Raw genomic sequence first — 25,581 nt, 5'->3', positions numbered from 1 at the left:
CAAGATCCCAATATAAACTACATACTTTGATTTGTTTTATAGATCCAACACTTAGACTGTCATGATGAACAGCTGAAGTTGGCAGAGTTTACTCTGGGCACCATCTCCACTTCTGTCCACATGTTCTCTGACAGCTCCATGAAGGCATCAGTTCGACTCTCTACATGCCTCCTAGATGACAAGAGACCAAGAATCAAGATGGTTACCTCAAGGTTTGAGAAAATAAACTGAGATTTATTATGGCCAGTTAGTGTCTTAATCTTTAATAAGGTTATTAAAGCCCTCAGAAGTCTATGGAATAACAACAAATATTATTCCATAGAATAATATTCTATTCATAAAGACTTAAAAATTGCAGCCATTTTTCTTCATTGTGCTCCTTTAACCACAGTAACTTATGGAAACCCAAATCACATGTCTTATGTCGTCCTCCAGGATGATGGAACTGCGGCCCGGCGCCGAGCAGAACATGATGGTGGAGGTGAACTACCGACAGGGGCTTGATGGTACCAACATAGACACAGTGGTACAGGATGTGTACCTGTGTGCCAGCATGGAGTTCCTGCTCACAGTGGCAGATATTTTCCTCAAAGCCACCAAGGAGGGTTTTGCTCAGGGGCCACAAGCCAAAGGCAACACTGGTGCTGGAGAAAAGAAGAACATTAATTCCTCTGTCACGTCTAAAGACTTGTGTGAGTTGATCTGTTAAAACAATTTCAGTGTTATTCTTTCTGAAACAAACTGTACTGATAATGTTACAATTTTCATGATCAGACGTGTAAGCAGTATTTATTAGTGATTTTTGTCAGTTTGGTTTGTCATCAACTATGTTTTTTTTGCCAATTCTGATTTCTGTTGCCACACATTGTAGCTGCAGAATTTATCAAATCACAGTCATCATCATACAAGTGTGGGCAACTTTGCATCTACAGGAATTGCTTGGATGCAATATTTGGTAGATCATAACATTTTATGGACCGGGAAATTAAAACTCTGCCAGTCAATCATGCAGCTGGCCTGTTAGATGGACTTTTGCTTTCATGCACAAGTTTTATGCATCTCTTTGTGTTGATAGGGTGTCTATGTATCTTGCATATTTAAAAAGTTTTTTTTAAAAATCATAAAGTGATGCATCTAAAATTAAGACCTTGAAATGTCTTAAATTTGTAAAAAAATGTAAGTTGGGCTTAAATACGTTAATCACAGGTCTTAAATTTTGTCCTGGCTGGACTATTTAATCTTATCGTTTTTGGTTTTTTTTGCAGGACTTTTCTGTTTGGCAAAGGTTTTTGTGTAGTGCGTTACCCAAATCATCCCCCCATAGTTTTTAATATTAAATTTTATTCAAGCTAAAATTTAGTACTTAAAAAGTCTTAAATCTGACTTACTGAAACCTTGAGATGAGGTCGGGTCATCAGGTCTGCATCTGCACTGTTCATTCTTTCTGATTGACTGACTTCCTTGACTTCCCCTTTCCTTTCTTGTCATTAATTTCTTCTTTGTGTTTTTCTCTCCATATTGTGCTCCTCCTTTTTTCATTGCCTGCTATAGAAATATTTGGCATAAATTCAGAGTAAAGATTTTTTCTTTGTTTTTCATTCAATGCATATAAAGCAGTTGGGAAGTAGAAAGAATTGAGGCTAGAAAAATATAAAATTTTTATATGAATGTGTTGGAATCCTGTATATGATTCTTCTATAAGTACTTTAGTTTGTTTTGAAGATATTTAAAGTAATTCTCCGTCCTTGATTTAGCCAGTGTTTTATTCCTGCTCTTTGTTGCTCTCCGGTACAGCTGCAGGTCCGGTGTCAAAGATGGAGATGACCGTTGTCGTGCGTAACCCAGAGATTGTGTTTGTTGCCGACCTGACGCGTGCTGACGCCCCCGCCTTGGTGATGACCACATATTGTGAAGTGTCGATGATAAGTGGAGCAGAGTCAACAATGACTGCATCCATCAAAGATCTAAAGGTCTATATATTTCCTATGAATCCATTCATATTCGGATACAAATAAATAACTTTAGTATTTATGTGTTTCAGGTTGTGGCATGTCCCTTCTTAAGAGAGATTAGGAAGAACACTGTGACCACCGTCCTCCAGCCATGTCAGGTTCACTATCGGAGTTCTCAGCCTTCAGCGGGCCCTCAGGCAATGGAAGTTGATATTAATGCTCTCTCTCTAAAGGTGCATATTTAATTTGCAGTGTCACAATTTTTTTTTCCTCAAAACAAAATTATAAAAGTTTCTACTTTCTTCAAATATTTTTCTCATTTCAAAAGTACACAGCCTTTTGAAATGGCTCTGTACTTGGTGAGAATATGTCTTGCTTCACATTAACTTTCCTAGTGTTAAAAAGCTAAACAGTTTTTTAAAAAACATTTTACATGAAATAATGAAATGAGTTATTTTAATGCCTTTATTCTCTACAGTAAACAGGAATAGTGAATCAAACTGTGGGATTCATTAGAAGCAGTTTTTATTCTTCTTGTTGTGTAATAATTGTCTTCCCAGGTATCTCCTGTCATCATCAACACAGTGATCACCATCCAGTCAGCGCTGACGCCCCAGGCTGAGACTCCTGAGGAGCTGGAGAGCCCCGTTCCCGTGGACCTGTGGGAGAAACGACACTGGAAGGAGCTCAAGCTTTGGTTCTTGGAAGAGGAGGGGGATGAAGACACAAAGTCTTTAAAGCCACTCATTCCACAGGGAGAATCCTTAAAGGTATTTATGACTCGCATTATTAATCTTATTTGATTTTTGCCAAACTTTGCAAAGATTATTTTATTTATCTCTCTGTTAAGATATGGATCTATTCAAAAATCTTGATATTTCTGGATGATTTTTTTTGTGTTGCTTTAAACACAAAATAAATATGCAAAGTTGGAGCTGAATGCTGTATTACCATATTTGTCTTTGCAGTTGACCATAAACTCAATCTGTGTGACTCTGGAAGCTGGAGTGGGACACCTCACCATCCCTATGCTTCTCGCCAAGTCCTCTTTTCACGGAGATGTGAAAAACTGGTCCACACTCATTAACCTCTACAGCGAGCTCACTCTTGAGGTAAAATAAGGGAAATAAAACTATTTCTCAGTGATAAATACTCATCTAAAACATTCTGAAAGTTTTTGTTGTGTTTTTAGGTTCACTATTACAATGAGATGGTGGGTGTCTGGGAGCCGCTGTTGGAGCCCTTGGAGGATGAGACAGGCGAACATTTCAAATCTTGGACTCTAAACCTGAAGGTAGAGGAAACAATCCAGTCAAAGTAAATCCACATATACACACACATACTGTGTCTTACAGTTAAATGTTTTGCAACCAGATGAAGAAGAAGCCAGTGAATAACCCTACTTTGTCAGATGAAGTGGATTACAACATTCCAGACTATAGGACAGTAACTACAATCAGCAGTAAAGACCAGCTCAACATCACGCTCTCCAAGTGTGGACTCACCATGCTGAACAACCTGGGCGCTGTAAGAGAAGCAGAGAAGTGCTTACATCGTTGTCGCCTGCTTAAGCTTGTGTTGTGATCTCTTATCTGATTCATTCTTAAGGCATTTGCAGAAGCTGCCAAGCAGACTGCAGAGTGTTTTCAAAAGGATGAAGCTCCCTTTGTGGTAAAAAACAGGCTGGGTCTTCCTGTCTCTGTGCGGCACAGTGAGATGTTTTCCCCCGTCGGCAAGCAGAGCGATAGACACACTGTGAAACTGCAGGATGGCGAAAGCCTTGGGATGGACTACTCAGTCACAACACAGTCGGATCAGTTCTCAGCCATGACCTCGCTGAGTGAAAAACACTACTACATACAGCCTGGTGAGTTGCCTGCTACTTTAGATCTGGATGATTTGTATTTTTTAAACCCAGGTCAATTTTGTGTTTCTTATCGTTATGTTTCTTCACACCTTGCAACAAAGTTAATATCACTTTTTGTCAAATCACGGACACAAACCTCAATGTATTCTATTAGGAATGTTTGATAAAGCCACACAGAACTGGAAATTATTGTGTCAATAAGTTGTAGCATCACTTTTCTTTTCCAGTATTTCTTCACCAACTCTACTTGTCTAATATCTGAATATTGCACACTTTTCATAAATGTGTCTAGAATTTTTTTTTTACCATTTATAATTTGTCTTCCACTTGACAACTAAGCTCTATCTTGATTTAGTCGATCACATAAATCTAATTAAATTTGTGGTTCTAATGTCTTATTTAGGAAGTTTACCACTGTAGGCAACACATTAAACAAAAACAACTTAAAACACAATATTTCATACCTGTATCTTCCTTCTTATCGAGTCCATTTATCTAATTTTTAAAAAAATTCAGTATGTATAATTATCTCTATCCTGACTTTTAGCATATAAAAAATTAGCTCTTTTTTTTTTTTTATGTTTTTAGCTCCAGAGGGCCACACTTCCACCAGTGTGATCCCTCTGATCAAAGTGGGACGGGGTATGTACAGTGTCATGCACAAAGACTCAGGAGTCACTCGGTTCCTCGTCTGTCAGATTTCCTCTGTGGAGGGCAGCAAATACATCAAGATCCGCTCTCCTTTTCAGGTACCTTGAAAGAAGAGAAAATTAGATGTTTTCATCAGATAATTTATCTAATCTTGGAAGATCACATCAAAATGCACAAGAGACCATAATTTATTGTGCATCTGTGATGTTATTTCCATATTCTTTGCAGATCATCAATCATTTCACAATACCATTCAACGTTTTTGAGGGATCGACATATCTGGGAAAAGCTTCTCCGACTGAGGAGTTCTGTGTACCATTTGATTCATACAGGTGAGTACCAAACCACAACCACCCTTCACATTCACAATCATCTCTTCTTTCTAATCTCTGTTGCCCTCAGGTCTGAGCTGAGCCTACAGCCGACAACAGAGGAGACCGCCGAAGACGACGGAAAACAGTTTGACGTGTCAGAGGGCTTCAGCTACGAAGACTTCTTCAACCATAATCCAGCTACTCGCCTACAGCAGAAATGCCGTCGTCGTGGAGATGAGTCTGGCATCATGATGATCATCAACATGGTGCCGGTGAAAGACACAGTGACGTGCAAGGAGACGGGAGATATCGGAGAAAACTGTGACATTCCCTTCGTGCTTCACCTCTGGCCCTCTGTCCTGCTCCGCAATCTGCTGCCTTACCCAATTGCCTACAAATTAAAGGTTGGATGTACCAACATTTTTACACAGCTAAGCTTAACTTTACTAGATAGATGTGATTTTTGTCAGACTTGCAGAATCAAGTCCAGTTATGGGTTTGTAACCTGGTATTGTTTTGGTTTTTTGAGTTTAATGTGAATTATTTAATAAAGTGAAACAAAAACAAAAAAAATCATAATATCAATTAAAGAGAACCAATCCTGCAACATAAACTAGGCCAAAAGATCTCAAAACACAACAGATCGGGTCCCGATCTAAAGAAATTTGTAACTTATCAGAGTCTTTGATGCCTGTCTTTAAAAACTCCCAAATTAATTAAATTAATTTTTAGCAACAGGGGAGCAAGGACAGTGGCCCTGAAGTTACGCTGGGTCCAGGCCACTCTGCTCAGCTTCACACTGCGGTCATCAACCAGTCAACTCTTGATCTCCGGCTTCTGGATTATTTGGCTCAGGACTGGTCCTGTGAATACAGGTCTAACCTGCATCTTTCATTTATACGTACCTTCAAACCTGACGTCACTGTTTCCCCTCTAAGTCAGAATAACTTGTTGTCTTGCAGACTCCAGAGTGAGCAGGAAGAAATCACCTTCATTGTGTTCCAGTCTCTACGCGTCGATGAGGAAGATGTAGGAGATGTGTTAGAAAGGAAGAAGCCTGAGTTAGATATTGCAATGCATGTTCAGTACGACCCAGGCCAGACTGTTGTCGCCATCCACTCTCCATACTGGATGATGAATAAGACAGGGAGGTTGCTGCAGTACAAGGCTGATGATATTCACCGTAAACACCCTCTAGACTACGATATGCCGCTTCTCTTCTCCTTCAAGCCTCGCAATTTTCTGAGAAACAATAAGGTAGGAAGAAAAAAGACTTTATTATTCAGTATTGTGTTTTCCAAAATTGTTATTACCTGTAATGTTACTTTTAATGCGTCATCAAGGAACATTGCTACACACATTGGTGTGAAATCATGATATCACATAAGCCCCACCTGCATGCCAAAGCAAGTTTAACACATCGGTTTTTTATAAAGCTACAAATACTCACACCTTTCAGAAGAGTTGGTGCATTCCTGCTGTACTAAATGAGATATTTTTTTTCCACTCTCAGGTCCGCCTTATGATCTCAGACAGCGAGCTGTCAGACGATTTCTCTCTCGACACTGTTGGTAGCCATGGCGATGTGAAATGTAAAGGCAGATACAAAGACTATCTGGTAAGACTTTGTTTTATTTGTTGAATTTCAAACATAAAGATTTTATCAAATGAGAAATGTCCCGCTAACATTGATAAAGTGATAGTTTAATGTCAATATGCCATTCTCTGAGCTTAAAAACATATTTATGGACTCATGAACATAAACAATCTGAGTGATAGGAGCATTATGTGTTTAGTCCATGTTGTTATTTAACAAAGGAGAATTATTAGATTTGTTAGTTTATTGTAAATTTAGTGTAATATTGATAATCTTATCAAAGCTGCTAATATTACTGATATTAACATTTATGCTGCTGACTTCAATCTAATAATGCTTTATTGAAATTTTTATAATTTTTAACTAAGCTTGATAATATTCATGGTAAATTTCCTTACATCTCAAGTCACCACTTTTCAAGTCAGCCTTCTTTCCCCATGATTGTGCAGGCTGTAAACCCAGCATTACATTTCTGTATAAAAATCCTGTTTTTTAATTGCATTTTATTGGTTTTTGTTATATTTACATTTTTAGAGAACTTGAAGGCTGGGTTTTCATGAGCTGGAAACAACAATCTTTAAAATTAGTAGACCTGAATAAAGTTGTTCAGATTTATCCTTTGAACAACTTTACGATGTTATGTAATTTATTTACATTTTTCTGTAAGTCATGTTTTGTTATGTAAATAATTGCATATCATCATCGTCATGTCTTGTATTTTGCTTGATGCCTGTCTGCTCCCAGGTCGGTGTGAAGATTGATGCGAGCAGTTTCAGTCTGACCCGCATCGTGACCTTTGTACCGTTTTACATGCTGGTCAACAGAACCAAGCACAGGGTTTTCGTCTGTGAGGAGGGCCTTGAAAACTGGACTCAAGCAGAGCCAGAACAGGTCAAACTAGTTACTTACTTTTTCATTTCTTTTTCACTAATATCTAGTCTTTTAATAGCTTTTATATAAGGTCATGTTAAATTAAATTATATGTATTTTTTTTGTGTTCCCCAAAAATGTTCACTTTTTTATAGGAGTTTTATGGTTATTGATGCATTTTAGAAACGTTCATTTTTTTTTTTTAAATTAGTTTAGTACTTCTGTCCTAATTTTGTTTTTGTCAAATTATTATTTTTATTTTATATGATAAGTTAAAAGTTGATAATTAGTTTTTATTTTAATATGACATGTTAAAACAGTTTAGAAATACTAGCCAATGTGTTGAGGCATTGCTTTTTTCTGTGAATATTAAACTGCCGCCTTCTTGTTTTGTTTTTTTTTTTTTTGCCCCTATTTAGTCAGCTGTTCCTTTCTGGCCCGAGAATGACACCAAGCGTCTGAAGATCAAATTAGAAGGATGTTTAGCGCCTCCTCAGACGATTAACTTCACCAAACGAGAGAACTGCTTGTTACTGCATCTGGACAACTCTGTAAGTAAACACAATCGTTCAATCAGAGGATTAAAAGGACACAACTTTATTTCTTTTTTAACTTTGTGTTATTTAAGGTGGGCGGTATCATCGTTGATGTAAACCTGTCAGATCACTCGGCCACCATTCGATTCTCTGAGTACCATGATGGGGCGGCCCCTTTCCTCCTCATCAACCACACAAACGAACGTCTTCAGTTCAGACAGAGGTAGGACAACAAGAGAAATGCAGACAGTGACAAATATTTGAAGCCTTACAGTTGCATGATATTTAGTCAATGATAGAACTAGGGCTGTCACTACAAGATTACAAAATCTATGACAGTGACATTAATACTTCAACGCATTTTTTTTATATAAAATTATCCTTTTTAGACTTTCTAACAAAAGTTGCAACTTTTTTTCCTCCAAATTGCTGTTTGAAAGAAGAGTTCCCTGACTGAACTTTCCAGCTCTTCTTGTCTGTGTGGACACTTCATGTATCGATCTCTAGTCATGAGTCAGCTGCGTCTGAGCTGCAGTTTTAGAAACAAACAAAAAAGCTTTGTTCTTTAAGGGGGCATTATTATGTAAAATCAACTTTTCGAGCTTTACATTGTGTTTGAATGTTAGTCCCTCGTCAAAAGCATATCTGGAGTATTTCCTTGATTCCTTGATTGAGAAATCCTTTAATCTCCTGTGGCAACCATTCAGCTGTGCAAAACGCCTGGGTGGACATACCGCCTTCATGATGAGTAGCTGCAGATTAGTACACCCAAAACATCATGAATGGCTGTAAATCAAATCGCTCCTTGATTTGTTGATGCTTTCACTGAAAATAACTGCAAGAAATGTAAAGAGAAGGCTGGCAACATTAGAGCTCTGTTGTCATCTCTAGAAAAATAAAGAACTGCAGTTCATTTTAATAAACTTAAACTGTTTTGCAGCATGCTCAGCTTTGATTTCATTTGGATATAAAAGGAAAGAGTGCATAATTCTAAAAATCTGTATTTGCATCTTTTAAATTAAATTTCACAAATTATTTATAATATAAGGGGAATACTTATTGTATGAATGCATGCAGTAATATATACTTACATCAGGGGGCTGAGGACCACGAGGGGACATTGGATCTTTTCTACTAATACATTTCTACATGACCTTGTTGTTTTCCTTTCAGGTCAGAGTTTGTTGCCTCAGCCTGAATTATTTTTTATATGTATGATTTCACATTGCATCTGTTAATTTGTTGTGTTTTGATTGAAGAAACCGTTTTGGTTATTTATAGCATTATTAAACAATAGAGATGCACCAATCTAATTTATGGTTTTTCTCAAGCACAATAAACAGAAAGCACAGAAATTGATGTAATTCCAAAACAATCCCCTTTAGTCATCTAAAATTTATCTGATTTTTGTTAATTTTAAACGCTTGCATCAAAGGTCATGCTTTTCGTTAGCTGAAAGTGGTAGGAGTTTTTAGTTTTGATCCTTTACTAGGTGAAAAAATGATTTTTCTTTAACCTGCCAAACAAAAGCATGTCCCAAACTCTGACCAGTTGATTGGTGCATCTCTATTAAACCGTTGGGTTAATAATAAATGTCAGTGTTTATTTCTGTTGATGGTGATTTGTGCATTTTTGTCGTGTGGCCGATGCAGCACCCTGAAAGAGACCTCGTGGGTGCCTGACGAACTGCTTGACCTTTCCTCCTCAGGGGAGGAGGACAGGTAGAAAAATATGAAACATGAAAACTCTTCTGACACACTCTGAACTCGGGCTAAGGACTCAGGAATAAAAAAAAAAAGAAGGTGCATCATGAAAACACACAACGAGAGACATGATAGTTATCTTTTTAGAAGCAGGCCAAGAGAGTAATTAGGCAAATTTTTACCATTTGAACAAAACATTGCTGATCACACCTGAGAATATTTAAAGACAGAACATGAATATGGAAGAGCACTGATCCAACACAAACCACTAAGTTACAGGTAGTTTCATTTATTTTTCCATTATAAGAAAAAAAACAGTAGATAAAGTTCGTATAAAAACCTTTATCTCTAATAAGATTTCCTTTTAACAAAAAGGCACTTGAAGAAGCTTAATATGACTTATTTTGAAGTCCTATTAAAGAAAGAAAGAATTCCTATGTTGGTTCAAATACATTATGTGTAGGCAGATCTTATAAAAAATTGGATTATTACTATTTTTAAATAAGTAATAACATAATAAATACAGGTGCATCACAATATATAAGAATAGGATGAAAATCTATTTGTTTTATATGTTTTTAATGGAAAGCTTTTAGTCACACATGCAGGTTCATTTCATTGAATCAGAACATCATTGAACATTTCATTTAATTCTGTAAATTAATTAAAAATGTGAAGCTTATATCATGAAGATTGATTACACACAAATTGATTTTATTCTTAGTGTTTATGTCTAACTCTCATGAATATTGGCTACAACCAGTGGAAACGCAAACATAATTTTTCTAAAACATTAAAATGACATAAGATGAAAAAAATAAAATAAAAAAATTGTTTTACACTCATCATGGCTCCCCTAATCGACCTTCCACTAAAAATTACCCTTGTTAAGGAAGGTAATGGGAGTTAATAATGTGAAATTAACGATTCATGTCAAAAGAAAAAAGAATGGGTTTTGTTGTTAAATAAATTATACAATATAAGCAAGTCCAAGAGATGAGGTTAGAAATTTGCTTTGTAGCTCAGCAAAAGGCTCTGACTCCTGTTAAAGACGTTCATTGACCTCAGTTCTGAGTGTGGATGAAGAGTGAAGTTAGAAAAGAGTAGAAACCTGTTTCACTTCTGACTGTGTAACCTGCTTTCACACCCAAAGTGATTTCACAACCTTGACAACAAATCATTGAGATGCTTATGGAGAACATAAATATTAAAAGTCTAGCTATAAATTAGCAATGTTTTACCTATTCGATGATCATTTTGCTACTAATTTTAAACATTTAATAAAATTGAGCAGGTTACACACCTAAAGCCGTTTAATGTCGTCGTGTTTATCTGGTTAATTTGTAGCAAAGACTTCCCAGGTGTTCTGCTGGCTAGATGGGATTCTGCGTCGGGAATTACTCTATCCTCTGCTCCCAGTTCTTCTCTCTCATTAACCAGCGTTCCTTTGCTTCTATTCTCCATCTCTAGATATTGAACTTTCCCTTTTCTTTCTTGCTTTGGGAACAATTAGCTAAATATTCATATTTACTCAAACGGATAATACATGCAGTCATTGATGTTCACCTTCTTTAAGTTCTGGGGTTTAAAATACTTTGTATTTATCTATTAATTTCATGATTTAAATTTGATTTTACAATTGTTTACCTTTTGTCTTCATCTTTATTAAGATTTTTAATTAAAATAAGATTGAAGTAGTTTTACCATAAAACTCTAGAACTGTTAGAGGGTGTACTTTCTTCTTGAAATGACTGTTAGTAAAGCTTTTATGGAAATTATTATTGAGCCTTTGGGTTTTTAAGATGGTATATTCTGCTCCTTTGTGATGTCTTTTTCCTCCCTGTGTTGATAGTTGCATGTACTCTGCTGTGTTCTTTAAAATTCTCTTATTCTGGCTTCTTATTGTAAATCTTTTTACATCCTAAACTATCGTTGCTTTTCCACTGTTTGTGAATTCTCAGCTCTCTGAAGGAGTTGGAGTGGGAAAATCTAGAGGCTGGAAAAGCTGTGTATTACACCTGGACCGAGCCCACCGGGTCCAGAGAGCTTAGCTGGAAACATGGACGCTACCATGGAGAGCTCAAGGTGGAGAAGGTACTGAGCCTGAGATAGATTTGCTCTCTGTATCTAAGAAATAAGGGGAAATGTTTAATTTGCTTTATAGGTTTTTCTATTTAACTTATTCTGTTTCAAGCACTTTGTAGAATTTGGACTGAATGTGAAAGACTGAGAGCGTCAAGCTCATGGCTTCTTTATTTAGGAAACTACACACTTATTTCTGTTCATTTTGATAATAATGGCTTACTGATGATGAAAATCACAAATTCAGTTTCTAAGGAGAAATAGAATATTATATAAGACCAAAAAGAAGCAGAAATGTTGGCCTAATGAAAAGCGTGCCCTGTACTTTAGCGTGTATTTAGGGCTGTTGTAAACAAACATTTTAGTAATCTATTGATTATTCTTACAATTAATCGAGTAATTGGATTAAATAAATTTATAAAATAAAATATTGGTAAATCTGGCATAACACCGGTGTTACTATTGGGTATCAATATCAGTCCAATTTTTCATATTTGAGAATCCCTAACAGTTAGTAATTTGTAGTTTAGAAAACTAACCTGTAACAATAATATCTCACTTTCTAAGTTAACCAGAAGAAAAGTTATACAAAGATCTGAAATTATATCCAATTTAATAATAAGGAGGCAGGCTCACAAATACCCTTATAAAAAATATCTGTGCTCCAGCTTTTAGTTTATGTATTCATCTTCAGTGAGTTTAATAGATGAACTCTCACCTTGCCCCATACCTGTCAAGCTTTGGGTTTGAGAATACGGGAAATGTCGCCTGGAGTGGGGGGCTGGGATGGTGGGGGGCAGGCGAATGAAATACGAACAAACAAACCTACAGTAATGTGGGGGGGATGAAGGAGGGAAACATGACCGGTAGACCAGGGGACGAATGTAAGAACAGGGGGGGAGCAATACGGGATATTTATGGCACCTTCGTTCATCACACTCAGAAACTCATCTACCAGCCATGTACCGCCACGATAATTTCCGCCACCAGGATGATATGAAATTTATTGTGCGGTTCTGTCTATCCGCTCACCTGCTCACCATACTCCCGCAGCGCTCTTCCCGCCGTCCGCTTTCAACCAGCAGCTCCCAGAGGAGAGTGGCTGACCTGAGTGAAGTTGGCCCCCCCACCTTCTTCAAATCAGGCAAAATTGTTGTCAAACGTTTGTGCTGGTTTGTGCAGCAAACATTTTCGTTTGTGCTGCCTTGGTTTTGAAGATATTAATTAAAGTTTAAAGGTCAGCCCCCCTTTCACAAAATCAAACAAAATGGGTGTCAATCAATTCGACTCTGTTTGTGCTGGTTTGTGCAACAAAGATTTTTGTTTGCGCTGCTTTGGCTTTGAAGATATCAATGAAATGTTAAAGGTCAAAAGGTCAACCAGCCCCCCCACTCTCATAAAATCAAGCAAAATTGGTGTCAAACGTTTGTGCTATGTTTGTGCTGGTTTTTGCAGCAAAAATTTTTGTTTGTGAAAAGTCATTTGTTGTGAAAAGTCATTATCATTTTAAAGATGTAAAGATTTGAAGAAGATGGGGGGGGCCAACTTCACTCAGGTGAAAGGCTGCCTTACTCCAGGCATCGCGCCAGTCATTTTAAGGATGCTTATTGGTCCCCCAAAAAGGATAAAAACCCAGGCATTATCATCGATCAAAAAAATCCCCACGGGCCGAACTTGAAAATTGGACGTTATGCCACTAACAGTTTGCTTTTGTCAACAACTCAGAGGAGGAAGTCAGAGCTACACATAACATAAGTAATGTCATGGCCTGAACACGGTGCGCAAAATAATAAAACATAAATTAACGAAGCTTCGAGGCAGGTACATTTTCCTTGAGGAATTTTAATAATCGAGGTACTCGAATCATTCGAGGAATTGTTTCAGCCGTACTTGTATATAATATTTTAATTTCAGTTCAAATACTTTCAGTAAGGACAGCACATTAAACAATGTTACATGTTAAAAAAACATAGCGACCGTTGTTTAGAACATAGGATCTCTAGCCACAGGCTAATTTGCAAATCAAATTTGGTTGAGGTTTCATTTGCTTGAATTACTTCATCAGCCTGTGACTCTGTTCTACAGCCCAGGCTATGGCCTTTAGTTTTTCTGTAACTTCTGCTTAAAATTAAAATCAGCATCTCCATAAAGCCAAACAGAACTCTAAACAGATGAGATGGCTCCCCAAAACATCACAGGCAGTGGAAACTTCCCAGCTTTCTGTGTGTCTCCACTTTTCCTCCAAGTCCTGGGAGCTTGCTTTCTAAATGAAATGGAGTAACGAGGAGACAGAGACAACTGGCTGTAGATGCTTCATATTACTTTTATTATTATTACAGTCAGATGTCTTATTTAAAATGTTTTAATCTTGTTTTTCTGCTGTATAGGCTACAAACATTGTTTTTGTTATCTGTCTGTAGGCTATTAAAATCTTCAGATGAAGTATATTTTGTATTTTTATTATCTGTAAGCCATTATCATCAACTTAACTTAAACTAATTGCTGTGGGTTCTGTGTTTCACGTCTTAAACTGATATTCTAAGCTCTTGCCTTTCTTACCTTCAGGACATGGATTGGTCAAGTAGAAAACGGTTTTGCTGCTTTCTTAGTTGTACAAATGAAATAGTTTGGAGATGTTTACTTTGCTCACCTAAGCAAAGTAAACATTGTAATTGTGTGCTTTTCTTAAGCTAATTGAGATCCAGATTTTCTTCTTCATCCAGTTTAACTAGACCAATAATCTGTTTGGACAATGTTACACATTAGATAAAGTTCAGTGTTTGTCATTCTCCCTGTGCATGCGCGGGTTTTCTCCGGGTACTCCGGCTTCCTCCCACAGTCCAAAACATGACTGTTAGGTGAATTGATCTCTCCAAGTCAGTCGTCTCAAACCGCTTTCCCTGCGGGCCAGAATCCTTCAACGTTTAGACGTCTCTCTGCTTCAGCACACCTGGCTCCAGTATTGACTCATTAGCAGAGCTCTGTAGAGTTTGACTGCTAGTGAGGCAGTTTCACCATTTAGTTTAAGTCTGTAGGACAAGGGACACATCTAAAAGTTACAGGACTCTGGCCCTCGCGAAATGCAGTTTTGAGACCACTGCTTTAAATTGTTCTTAGGTATGAATGAATGTGTGTCTGCATGGCTGTTTGTCCTGTTTAGCCCTGAGATGGTCTGGCAACCTGTTCAGGGTTACCCCGCCTCTCGCCTGTTTACCGCTGGAGAAAAGCACCAGAACCTCTTGTGACCCTGCAGAGAAAAACGTGTTAGATAATGGATGGATGAATCTTTCATGTTTGTGATTAACTGCAATATTTCTGCTGTTTCATCAGGAACTGCTTGATGAGAAGACAAACAGAGAAAGGAAACTTTATGTGATTCCCTTTTATGAAGGTAAAATTCCCACGCGTCCTGGATTCTGTCATTTTACATTTACATCTGATTTCCTGTTGATAATTTGTGTTATTTCTGACGGAAAGGCCTCCAACGTGTCGTGGTGTTCACTGAGAATCAGCGTATCTTCAAGAAGCTTTTGGAAAATGAAAGCTTGCGACATGCTGAACAGGAAGTCATCCTGTGGCTGCACGACATGGGCATATCTTTGGTCAACAACAACAATAGCCAAGAGATTTCTTTTATTGGAATCACAAGGTGATTGTTCTGTGTTTAATAAATGGCTGATTACAGGTCAAACATGCAGCAGAAATGTTAACAACAGAAATCTTTGTGCATCTGTCGTCCTGTTGTATCCGGTTTAGCTCTGACATTGTGTGGGAGATCAAGCCTAAGAAGAGAGGTCGGTGGAAAACCCTGAACACAGAAGAAGTTGAGATGATAGAGAATCGCTTTAAAGAGTACTGTGATTCCTCGCCGATTGACAACTGCATTGCTAACATGGAGAACAACTTTCAGGTTAGAGAACAAGGATTGTTAGTTAATTTGGAAGAAATTAAATTATTTAACCAAACATTTTAAAGTGTTAACAATAGAATAATCTGTTAGTGAATTGGGCATAAATATTTTTGGCTTATTGCTGAGGAGGACATTAGCGTTTGTGTAATTATTAAACAGTTTTTTATTAATTCCTCCCTCAGGTCTGTTTTACGCCCTCTGGCACAGATATGCACATGATGCAGCCGGTGGCTGCTCCTCTGAGGCGACACCACCTCCCCGGGGTGAAGGTGGAGTACAGCATCTCACCTCGACAGAGATCCTACCGTGTCCAGATCCACCGGATACAGGTGAAATTAAAAACCTGCTAGTATCGAACATTTTTACAAAGCAAGCAGTTGTTTGCTCCTGAGTTAATTCCTAAAATGTTTGTGTTGCTGCTTTAACATGTCTGATTTGGGATGAAGTGGCAGCAGGACTTTGGCTTTCTGAGTCTCAGTTTTAACTTCTTCTTAAATTGCACATTGTAAACGACACACCATAAATTGCACTAAAATAATTAACCCATCTTTCTCTCAGAATATCAGAGAGCTGCGATTCTGAGATGCAGCATATTCTTGTGAACATAAGACAATAAAATCCAATAACCATAGAGCCCTTTACTCAATTTCACATATTCAACCAGTAATAATGAGCAGCATTTTGTTGCTAAGGAATGATGGACAGGTGTGTTAGTGACTGCAAGAAAAGGGTAAAACCAGTACAGTCCCACATTCTAAATTATTAACAGTTTGTGGGTTTTACAGTGGAAAAAATAAACAGTTTCCCTGCTCAGGTTTTGTTTGGTATCACTTACAGCTGCAGTAGATAACTTTTATATATATGAAAAAATGTTCTTTACACATTTGTTAAAATTTGTTGTTACATCATGACGGTATGAGACAGATAATTTGTAAGGAGAAAAAGATCATGCTCCTTTTCCTCCTCATGAAGGCAGAGGACCATGAAAGCATGATGAGATCTGATGGATCTAAAGGAAAAAGAAATGGTTCTTGTTGATCATTTTGTTCCTGCTCATGAGAACCCCAGACCTAACTGTGAACTTTAAACAGATACTTTCAAAGAAAACACAACACCTTTGTTTTCTGTGAATCTTTTAAAGACTTGGTGTCAGTTGCATTTTCATTTAGTTAAACTTGTTATTCAATCATGCATTAGTTTTTAGAAAAGCCTTGTCTCTATTACAGATCCAGAATCAGATACCAGGAGCCATCTTCCCTTTTGTTTTTTACCCCATTAAACTCCCCAAATCAATCGCCAAGGACACAGGTCTGTTATTACACCGAGTTCATTTGTCATAATTTACTCTTGATGCAGTTTTGGTCTTTAATGTTATTTGTTTTTCTTCCAGAGCCAAAACCTCTAATTGATCTCAGCATTGTTACCAGAACTGCTGGACACACTGACATCTCTCGCATCAAGTATGTTCAGTTTTTATTTGAATATATGTTACGTATTTTCATATCCAAGTAAAATAAAATTTAGATGAGTCTCAGTAATCATAGATTATAATTGCTGTCTTGTCTCAGATTAATCTTCTCCATTGTTTCATTTATGACAAACAATTGTAATGTTTTCTCAGCTTATTCTTAAATAACAAATTAATTGGTTTTGACTTCAGATACTTCAAGGTTTTGATTCAGGAGATGGATTTAAAACTTGACCTGGGCTTTCTGTATGCCATCCTGGACTTTGTTACTCCTGAGAACGCCGGCGTCATGACTTCAGAACAGGAGGTCAGTCACATTCACTGATAATCACCAAATCCTTTCCTCTGTTCCTCCATATTTGATTATCAGACAAGGTCAAATGGAGTGTGTTTATTCACCTTCACAATCCAGTGTATCTGCGCTTGTCCTCCAGGTGGAGCTGTTTGCTAAGGACATAGAGTATATAAGAACAGAGCTGAACCATGTCTCTTCTACTGATACGTCACCCATTAGCCTCTATGAGCAATTCCACATTTCCCCTATCAAGGTGGGTAAAATTCAAAAATACTTTCTGCAAATGTAACAAAAAAAGGCACAAACAAATCAGTTTTTAGACAACATGATTTCTTTCTGTCTTTGTTGGGTAATGAACATCGTAAATGATAGCAAAATCAGTAATATGTAACTACAATCAAATCAATTACTGGTAAAGTGAATGTGGTAAATAAATTACAACCTTCAATACCAAAAATCTTCCAAGAAAAGGTGCAACAACAGAAAATACGTTTTTTAAAAGTGCTTATTGTGCTGATGATGCATGAAAGGCATCACAAAAAGAGGTAATAACACAACACTGAATGAACTCAGTCAGTGATATTCTATTTTTTTTTTTTTTTTACTGACATTAATATGAAATTGTTTCTGTTTTTCGTTTCAGTTGCATTTGAGTTTCTCTCTGAGCACAGGAGGAGAAGACGGCTTAAAGGAGAAGAGAGAAACTGAACTCATCCCCATTCAGTCCCTCAACCTGCTGCTGAAGAGCATCGGAGCAACTCTCACTGATGTGCAGGACGTCGTCTTCAAGTACGAGGCCTCGCATGTTCAAGCGCACAAAACAAGATCCAGCTGCTGTTTCTGCGATTTTCTGTGATTTGAAGAAATAATTCTGACTGACTGAATATTTTGTTTATTCCAGGCTGGGATTCTTTGAGCTAAACTTCCAGTTTTACACCACTCAGCAGCTACAATCAGAGGTCATCAGACACTACTCCAAGCAGGTGATGTTCACAGAAACATTTTCAAGATGGCTCTTTTTTTATTGCATAATGTGAGGGATTTCTTTTAAAAAAGGTTGATAAAAGAGTATTTTTCTTTGGTATGTTTGTTTTCTCAGTAGTCAAACAATTTTGTCCAAAGTTTCTTTATCAATTTTGTTGTTTTTTTTTGCATTTAAAATCCATCTTTTAATTCAGTTTAACATTACACAGAGACAGTCCTCCTTCTGGGTCAGAAGTCATAAATGTAGCTACTTCACCTAGAAGTTTTTTTTTTTTTTTTTTTTTATCAAATTCCTGTTTCCTTTTATTCATTAAAAGTTGAAAACATGGGAACTCACGTTTATATTTCTGTATATTTCAGGCTATTAAACAGATGTATGTGCTGGTGCTGGGCCTGGACGTGCTGGGAAATCCCTTTGGGTTGATAAGAGGATTGTCAGAGGGCGTCGAAGCGTTCTTCTATGAGCCCTACCAGGTAGGAATGTAGTACATGGAATAAGTGCTTTATTTCTCAATATCGTGAAAAATTGCTAAACTTCATAAGCAAATCTTTTCAGCATAACCAAGGTATTATTTCTATCTGAAACATTGTTGAAATACAAATGAAAATGTTTAACTTGGCGCGTTTCACAGACTTCACAGCCGTTCATCATTGTTTCGAAGCTTCTGCTCAACCAGAAATCAGTCGGCCTGTCGGTGCTTCAAAATGTGATAGTCATATGTAGTAGTATTGTTTTTCTACAGATCCATGACTGCATGAAGGAACAGCTTTATCTGAGTGAAAATAAGTCTTTTTAAAATGTATTCATTTATTTGTTCATTTGTAATCCCATAAGAAACTAAATGTTTAGTTTTATTAGATCTTAAATATGATAGGCCTGGACGATATGGCTGAAAAATTATCACAATATAAGCCTTTCATATCAATATTGATAATTGTTGATTTTGATAACTATTGATTAGTTTTTTGTTTTGAATATCTGAAATACTGTCAAACTGGTGGCATGACCTGTCCTGTTTTATCCACAGTTTTCCTTTATTATGATATTATGATTTACCTCGATGCATTTATACATTTACAAGGAGTTTCTTGGAACTGTGGGTTTTCTGGAATGACTCCAGAATAATTTTTGTTCAGATTGACAGCCTAGGAACTCCTGATCTCACTCTTCATTCTCTGTGTACATTTGTGCTGCTGGTTTTCCAGGGAGCCATCCAAGGCCCTGAAGAGTTTATAGAAGGGATGACCATCGGTGTGAAAGCTCTGGTGGGAGGAGCTGTTGGTAAGAATTAAACTCAGCTTAAACTAGTGGGAACTTGTAGTTTGGCAAATAAGATCTAATACAGAGCAGTCATCGAAGATGCAAACATAATGATGCAGGATGTCCATAAAGTGTAGCCTTCTGATTTTTACAGATTATATCAGTACAGGAGGAGTTGTGGCATTAAATGTGTGGTTGCTCAAGCATCTTCCTTGGTTCTTCTGTTGAACTGATCAAGTAAACTTTTTTCCCCTTAACAGATTGATTTTCAGCTTTCATAAACAAGTCAAATGTATCTAAACTTGCAGAAAATTGTTTCCGTCCTATTTGGAAATAAGCTGTACTTGCCAGGTGACACGTATCAGTGGCATAAAAAAAGTTGTATCTTTTTAAAATAAATAAGCTTTTGTGTATTTTTTGTACAGGGGGTATAGCAGGCGCAGCCTCTAGGATAACAGGGACCATCGCAAAGGGAGTCGCTGCAATAACCATGGATGAGGAATACCAGCAGAAGAGGCGAGAAGCCATGAACAAACAGCCTACAGGCCTGAAAGACGGGCTGGCCAGAGGCGGAAAAGGATTGGTTTCTGTGCGTTTCATTATTTGTCCAACTCTACTTTGAATTAATCAATAATAGTGTTTCTGACTTTCTAAACGCTGTAGCGTGGCCTAAAATAAAAATGCTTCATTGATCCGACGCAGTTTGTTTGTGTTTCAGGGATTCGTCAGTGGAATCACAGGGATTGTTACCAAACCTATAAAAGGTGTGTTTAGTCTGACTCTCCACAAATATATAAAGTTACAAACTGTTTTTTGATTCATAGTAATAAGCTGTGGTTGGGTTTGAAATTTCTGAACACATTATCTGTTATTGTGCAGGGGCGCAGAAAGAGGGAGCAGCGGGCTTCTTCAAAGGTGTTGGCAAAGGTTTGGTGGGCGCGATAGCTCGACCGACAGGAGGGATTATCGACTTGGCCAGCAGTACCTTTCAGGGAATCAAAAGGTATAACTCTCTTTTCTGCTTTTAGTTCCCATCCTTATGGTTTCACACTGCTGAGGTAATTAGATCTTAAATACGCTGCTTCTCTAACAGAACTATTAAAAGGAGACGAGCTTTTTTCCTCAGGTGGTCATAATATTTAATCATGACAATCCGCTGTATGCTCCTCCACTTGTAAATATTTCTTTGCCAGACTTTTGCTATCTGAATGTCTCTCTGTATGGTATAGTTTACGATGCTGCCCATCAGTTTTTATACATCTCATAAAGATGTGCGAAAAGCCCTAAAATATAGCACCACTTTTTAACATTTAAAAGTTTTGTGCTATTTAAACTTTTGCAGTGTGCTGTATGATTTCCTGTTGGTTTGAAGTGGCATGACGTTGAGCAGATGATGAGATGGAGAAAACATGTACTCTCCTAAACTTGCCAGGGCAATAAAAATGAGCATTTTAAATAACTTGAATTATGACAAACAATGATGGAACATTTCATGTTGCTTACATGATGAGCAGAATGTCAGGGAAAAACTTTAAAGTTCAATGTTGAAGAGCTACATCCATTAGTGTCAACTTAATAATTTGCTACCAGGCTTTTGGACACACCTGTCTTTGAGTTGTCAATAACTATAAATGAACTATACTGTAGGTTCCTTAAACTGGGCTTCTTTAGGTAATCAAGTAAAATATTTTTCCGTCATATTGTCCCGCTTACAGGGCAGCAGAGACCTCTCAAGATGTTATTTCTCTCCGTCCTCCTCGCTTCATACACGAGGACGGTGTCATCCGACCATATAAGGAGAGAGAGGGCGTCGGGAGTCAGATGCTCCAGGTAAGAATCCGCAATATTTTTTGCTTCCTGAATCTGATTGTCTTATATATCTCCATCTTGTTTATGGGAATTCTCTCATAGATTTAATTCATTTTCGCCGTCACCCATCCTTTCATTGATCCCTCATAACTTCTATCATCTCTCCCTTGTTTCAGTTTATAATAATTAATGTTCTCCCCATAAAGTGTCAGCAGCTTCACAAGTCAGGGTAGATTTATGCTGTTAGTAGTTAACACGTTTGATGACTGTATGTTATATTCAGCATGGCTAAATAATTTCAGTAAAAATGTAGTGAATGTGTGCAGAGCGGCTCAGTTGGTAGAGCACACACACACACACCGGGTGCAAAGGATGTTTTTGTGTTTATTTACAAAAACAGCCTCTGTATTTATGTATTTACAAAATAATTAAACTTTGGTAGTGAAGAGATAAGTTTGTGCTCTGACTTTAGTGTGAGAACTCTTGAGGTTGTGAGATTTTAAGCCCATCTCCAAATTGATTATTATTTTGTAAACGTCTCTGGTTTTCCAAGCCTTTGAAAATGGTTTTATTTGTGACCTATTCTGCTCTTATTTATTTATTTTTAATATGGCTTTAGACACCAAGTTCTAGATTGCTTTGAGCCTTTTCCAGAGTTTCTGTCTCAGTTTAAGAAGCTCCAGTCCTTCCTGTTCTGACCCTCCTCCCTCTCTCTTGTCATGTCCACAGAGGCGATTGGCCTACATTGAAAGGAGTAAAAATATTTACTTCGAGGATGAGGATGATGAGTAAAACAGCTAAAATCCACCGTAGCTGTGATGTAGAGTAGTTCTGGTACTTGTGCATAGTCTGTGCTGGAGAGTTACAGATTATAATCTCTGTTAGTTTAAACTGTTGAACTTTTAAGATGACCTTTGAGGAATGTAAAATTGTAATTTTGTATTGTATTTCATTTTTAAATGTTTGTTTTGTTCCTATTGAGTCAGTATCATTCATTTAATCATTCATGAATCCATTGTTGTCAGATTTATTTTTGGTTCTATTTTTTATGTCAGTCATTCTTTTACTCCTTAGCTTCTGTTTGAGAAATCTTTCATTATCATCAGCTTTGACTTCGATTTTGTTGCTAATAAAGGATTATTTAAATTCTAGCCTCCATTGTCTGTTTCATCCCATCTATTCCCTTCACCCCTTGCTCTTTGTTCATTTTCTAAGCTTTCTCCATATTTTCATGCACTCATTTTGCTGCGGACCATGTCGCTTCTTTCCTGCAGTTAGTTCATCATATTTTAAATCATCTTGCATACCTGCAGATAATTTCTATTTTTTTTAAAGATCACATTTTCTCTTTTAAACTTTTTTTCCTCGCAGACAATTGAAAACGGACGTTTTGCCAAGTATAGATACTTTGCTCATGCCAAGATTAACGATTCAGACTTCTTCATGATCACCAAGAGGTAAGCAGCTCTGACACTTCGTCAAATAAATTATAACATTTTTGCTGAGCTCAAAAGACAAAAGTTATTTTGAGCAGGTTGTTAGCCTAAGAGCTAACAGCCTTTTGTTGTAGTTCATAATTCCATCACTAGATGTCCATAAAGCCTTTTTGCATTGTAATGGTGTACAAAGTGCTGTACAAGTTTAGTCCTGACAAACTCTTAAAATGTTTTAAGGTTAATAACGGTAATGTCTCAATGCAAAACACGCATTTAAGCACAATCACAAAAGAAATTAGGTTTGGTTGATTATTTCTTTGTAATTGTGTTTCTTGGCAATAAATGTTGCAGTCAACCCCTGGTATTAGTGCAGGCTAGAAACCACAGCCGCCTGCAAACAGCTAAAATGAGCTAAAAACAGCTTGAAGTCGCCTCTAAAACACTCATAACTGCCTCCGTTTTTTCAAAGACCAAACATGGCTTAAACTGCATTATCACGCACAGTGAAAATCGTCTCAGCGATACCGCTGAAGCGAACATGAACAATCTCCCTTATTACCACAGCCAATCAGTGCCAAGAAAAGTTAATGCCGTTTCTGATTTGGCTGTTTTGCAAACCCCAGTCAGCTGTGTGTGCCAGGTAGCATTTTCTTATGAATATTTTAGATGTGCTGTTCAAAAAATAGGCTGATTCGCAGTGAATAATTTGGAGTTTCACAGAAAAATCTGCAAATAGGTGAATAAGTGGTGCCCCACTGTATGCCGTTGTGGAAAGCTTTATTTCCATTCAGTGATGTCACATTCGTTAGCAAAATGCATTTGTGGGTCAAGCAGCAGAGTTGAATATGTGGGTTGGACTGATTGAAGAAAACTGCTAAACCCTTTGGCAATATCAGCAACTTATTCTGCTACTAAACAAGACTTATCAGTAATTGAACAATTTATTCATTTAGCAAATAAGATCAGCGTGCTGCCGCAATAGCCTGGCACCACATCCTCATGCTAGTCACCAGCTTGGTCACACACTGCTGCAGGATATTTTCCCATTCCTCACTTAGCGTTAGTTGCAATCAGCTAATGTGGTCGTGTTGGTCACTCTGGCACAAACACGTCCAAGTAGATCTATGGATCTAATAAATGATCAATGGAGCAGTTTGGGAACTGCTGGTAAGGCTGAAGGTTGGCTCTGATAAATCCTGCCCTCCTCAAAAGTATATTTATAATATTAAGAATTAGAGCAGTAAGTATTTATAAAATATCTCTGGTTCTGTTTTAAATAGAATATTTTACAGCTTTTGTTCTTTTGACTAGTTTTAAGCACCTTTATTGACACTACACTTGTACCAAACTGGCTCATTTCGATGCTTCTGCCTTGCAGAGGAATATTTTTTGTGACTAAAGGCACCTTTGGTCAGCTGACCTGCGAGTGGCAGTATCTCTTTGAAGAATTCACAATGGACCCAAAGATTGTTGGTGGACGTCGACTGCGGATTGAAGCCAAGGTATGAACATTAGTTTTTGTTTAGTTAAAAGTTCACAACATGCCAACATAAATTGAATTCCAACTCTAAACATACAGGAAAGAGTGAAATCAGTCTTCCATGCCAAAGAGTTTGGGAAGATCATAAACTTCAAAACTCCAGAGATTGCCCAGGTAAGCTGACAATTTTTAGGAGAACAGGCCAGCCATGCTTGACAAAGGACTGAAACTCATTTATTCTGACTTCTAATCTCTTTTTCAGTGGGTTCTCAACAAATTGGAGGATGCCAGAGATCGTTTACCTAAATACTAATATTGAAGAATAGGATGTGCTAAAAACACACATGATCTTTGTGTGTCAGTGCCTTTGCTCTTCACTGCATGTCTGATTTACGTCCCTATGTGTGTAAACAGCGCGCAATTTTTTTTTTCTGTTGACTGCATGAAGTTAGGAGTGAAAGATTTAAACAGGAGTTATATTGTTAAACAAAAAAAGTGCTATTAGTGTTTCACCACAGAATCTCAGAATTAATTTCACCAAACTTTGCCACTACTCTAATTGCACTCATTCTTTTTGCACAAATATAGTTTCATTGGTCTTTTTGGCCAGCGCAACATTAATCCTCAAGTTTACCTTTACATTTTTTAACATTTAGTGAAAAAAGTCAGGGTGTTTTAATACCTTTTTAGGTGTCTTTAGTTTTATTTTTCATTGTCGAATGCATCATGTCACTGAATTTATTCCTCTTTGTTATGAATTATGTTTTTATTTGTGTGAAAATGTAGAAATATCATTGGAAGCATCCTAAATAACAGAGGCCAAATTAGCAACTGCACATTCAACATTTAAAGCTGTTAATTATGTACCAGATCATGTAAAGGGGAATCAAAGTGTTACTGTAACATCATTATGGTTCAATGTTTTCCTTTTTCTTCTTCAAGGTTTACTTTTTTGTACACATTTTCCAAGAATTAGTTGAATTTACAGATGCATGCTATTTTTCTACTCTATCTCTATGTTCATTTGAGTTACTTTGATCACATCAAGTCTGTGGAATTCAGATGGCAATGTTGCTTTCATGTTTTTGTACTATATATATATATGCAATGCAAACTTTACAAAAGAAATATGCAGAGAAAAATGTATTTAAAAATAAAGGAGTTCTAATTATAACTGGCTACTGTTTTCTCCAAGATTCAGGTTTCCTTCTATCATACCAAGAGTAAATATTTCTGATGCCATTCTACCTTTTGTTCTCCCTCATTTGATTTTTTTTTTGTTGTTTTATTTTTTAGAGGGTTGTCTGAATGTTTTCTTCATGCTGTTTTCACAGAGAAATAAAAAAAATATTCGTCAGTTACCTTC

The 25,581-nt window shown here is 37.1% G+C and overlaps 1 protein-coding gene across 5 annotated transcripts in view; it reads left to right on the top strand.

The window, feature by feature from the left end:
* The window catches only part of vps13a (vacuolar protein sorting 13 homolog A), a 46,011-nt gene extending 20,460 nt beyond the window's left edge, over positions 1 to 25,551 (top strand). The window contains exons 37-76 of one of the 5 annotated variants that reach the window (XM_023344279.1): positions 43 to 212; positions 436 to 692; positions 1,795 to 1,970; positions 2,042 to 2,185; positions 2,513 to 2,722; positions 2,921 to 3,064; positions 3,145 to 3,246; positions 3,327 to 3,479; positions 3,561 to 3,819; positions 4,408 to 4,568; positions 4,699 to 4,802; positions 4,873 to 5,188; positions 5,523 to 5,659; positions 5,747 to 6,041; positions 6,298 to 6,402; positions 7,126 to 7,272; positions 7,671 to 7,802; positions 7,880 to 8,010; positions 9,440 to 9,508; positions 11,452 to 11,584; positions 14,903 to 14,963; positions 15,050 to 15,221; positions 15,329 to 15,482; positions 15,665 to 15,811; positions 16,709 to 16,790; positions 16,873 to 16,942; positions 17,143 to 17,257; positions 17,385 to 17,498; positions 17,889 to 18,034; positions 18,147 to 18,228; positions 18,590 to 18,703; positions 19,436 to 19,511; positions 19,916 to 20,079; positions 20,209 to 20,254; positions 20,370 to 20,493; positions 21,206 to 21,320; positions 22,671 to 22,756; positions 24,114 to 24,237; positions 24,315 to 24,389; positions 24,478 to 25,551. In XM_023344279.1, the coding sequence (XP_023200047.1) occupies positions 43 to 212; positions 436 to 692; positions 1,795 to 1,970; positions 2,042 to 2,185; positions 2,513 to 2,722; positions 2,921 to 3,064; positions 3,145 to 3,246; positions 3,327 to 3,479; positions 3,561 to 3,819; positions 4,408 to 4,568; positions 4,699 to 4,802; positions 4,873 to 5,188; positions 5,523 to 5,659; positions 5,747 to 6,041; positions 6,298 to 6,402; positions 7,126 to 7,272; positions 7,671 to 7,802; positions 7,880 to 8,010; positions 9,440 to 9,508; positions 11,452 to 11,584; positions 14,903 to 14,963; positions 15,050 to 15,221; positions 15,329 to 15,482; positions 15,665 to 15,811; positions 16,709 to 16,790; positions 16,873 to 16,942; positions 17,143 to 17,257; positions 17,385 to 17,498; positions 17,889 to 18,034; positions 18,147 to 18,228; positions 18,590 to 18,703; positions 19,436 to 19,511; positions 19,916 to 20,079; positions 20,209 to 20,254; positions 20,370 to 20,493; positions 21,206 to 21,320; positions 22,671 to 22,756; positions 24,114 to 24,237; positions 24,315 to 24,389; positions 24,478 to 24,528 (5,463 nt within the window). In that variant the 3' untranslated portion in view covers positions 24,529 to 25,551. Of the gene's footprint in view, positions 1 to 42; positions 213 to 435; positions 693 to 1,794; positions 1,971 to 2,041; positions 2,186 to 2,512; positions 2,723 to 2,920; positions 3,065 to 3,144; positions 3,247 to 3,326; positions 3,480 to 3,560; positions 3,820 to 4,407; positions 4,569 to 4,698; positions 4,803 to 4,872; positions 5,189 to 5,516; positions 5,660 to 5,746; positions 6,042 to 6,297; positions 6,403 to 7,125; positions 7,273 to 7,670; positions 7,803 to 7,879; positions 8,011 to 9,439; positions 9,509 to 11,451; positions 11,585 to 14,902; positions 14,964 to 15,049; positions 15,222 to 15,328; positions 15,483 to 15,664; positions 15,812 to 16,708; positions 16,791 to 16,872; positions 16,943 to 17,142; positions 17,258 to 17,384; positions 17,499 to 17,888; positions 18,035 to 18,146; positions 18,229 to 18,589; positions 18,704 to 19,435; positions 19,512 to 19,915; positions 20,080 to 20,208; positions 20,255 to 20,369; positions 20,494 to 21,205; positions 21,321 to 22,028; positions 22,451 to 22,670; positions 22,757 to 24,113; positions 24,238 to 24,314; positions 24,390 to 24,477 lie in introns of those variants that run through there. The other 4 variants (XM_023344278.1, XM_023344282.1, XM_023344280.1 and 1 more) reach the window with 4 other exon arrangements.
* Positions 25,552 to 25,581: the final 30 nt, after the last annotated feature.

The sequence above is a fragment of the Xiphophorus maculatus genome, chromosome 12 (assembly GCF_002775205.1).
Source record: "Xiphophorus maculatus strain JP 163 A chromosome 12, X_maculatus-5.0-male, whole genome shotgun sequence".
NCBI classification, from domain to species: Eukaryota; Metazoa; Chordata; class Actinopteri; order Cyprinodontiformes; family Poeciliidae; genus Xiphophorus; species Xiphophorus maculatus.
This window is presented reverse-complemented; position numbering and strand designations above follow the sequence as displayed.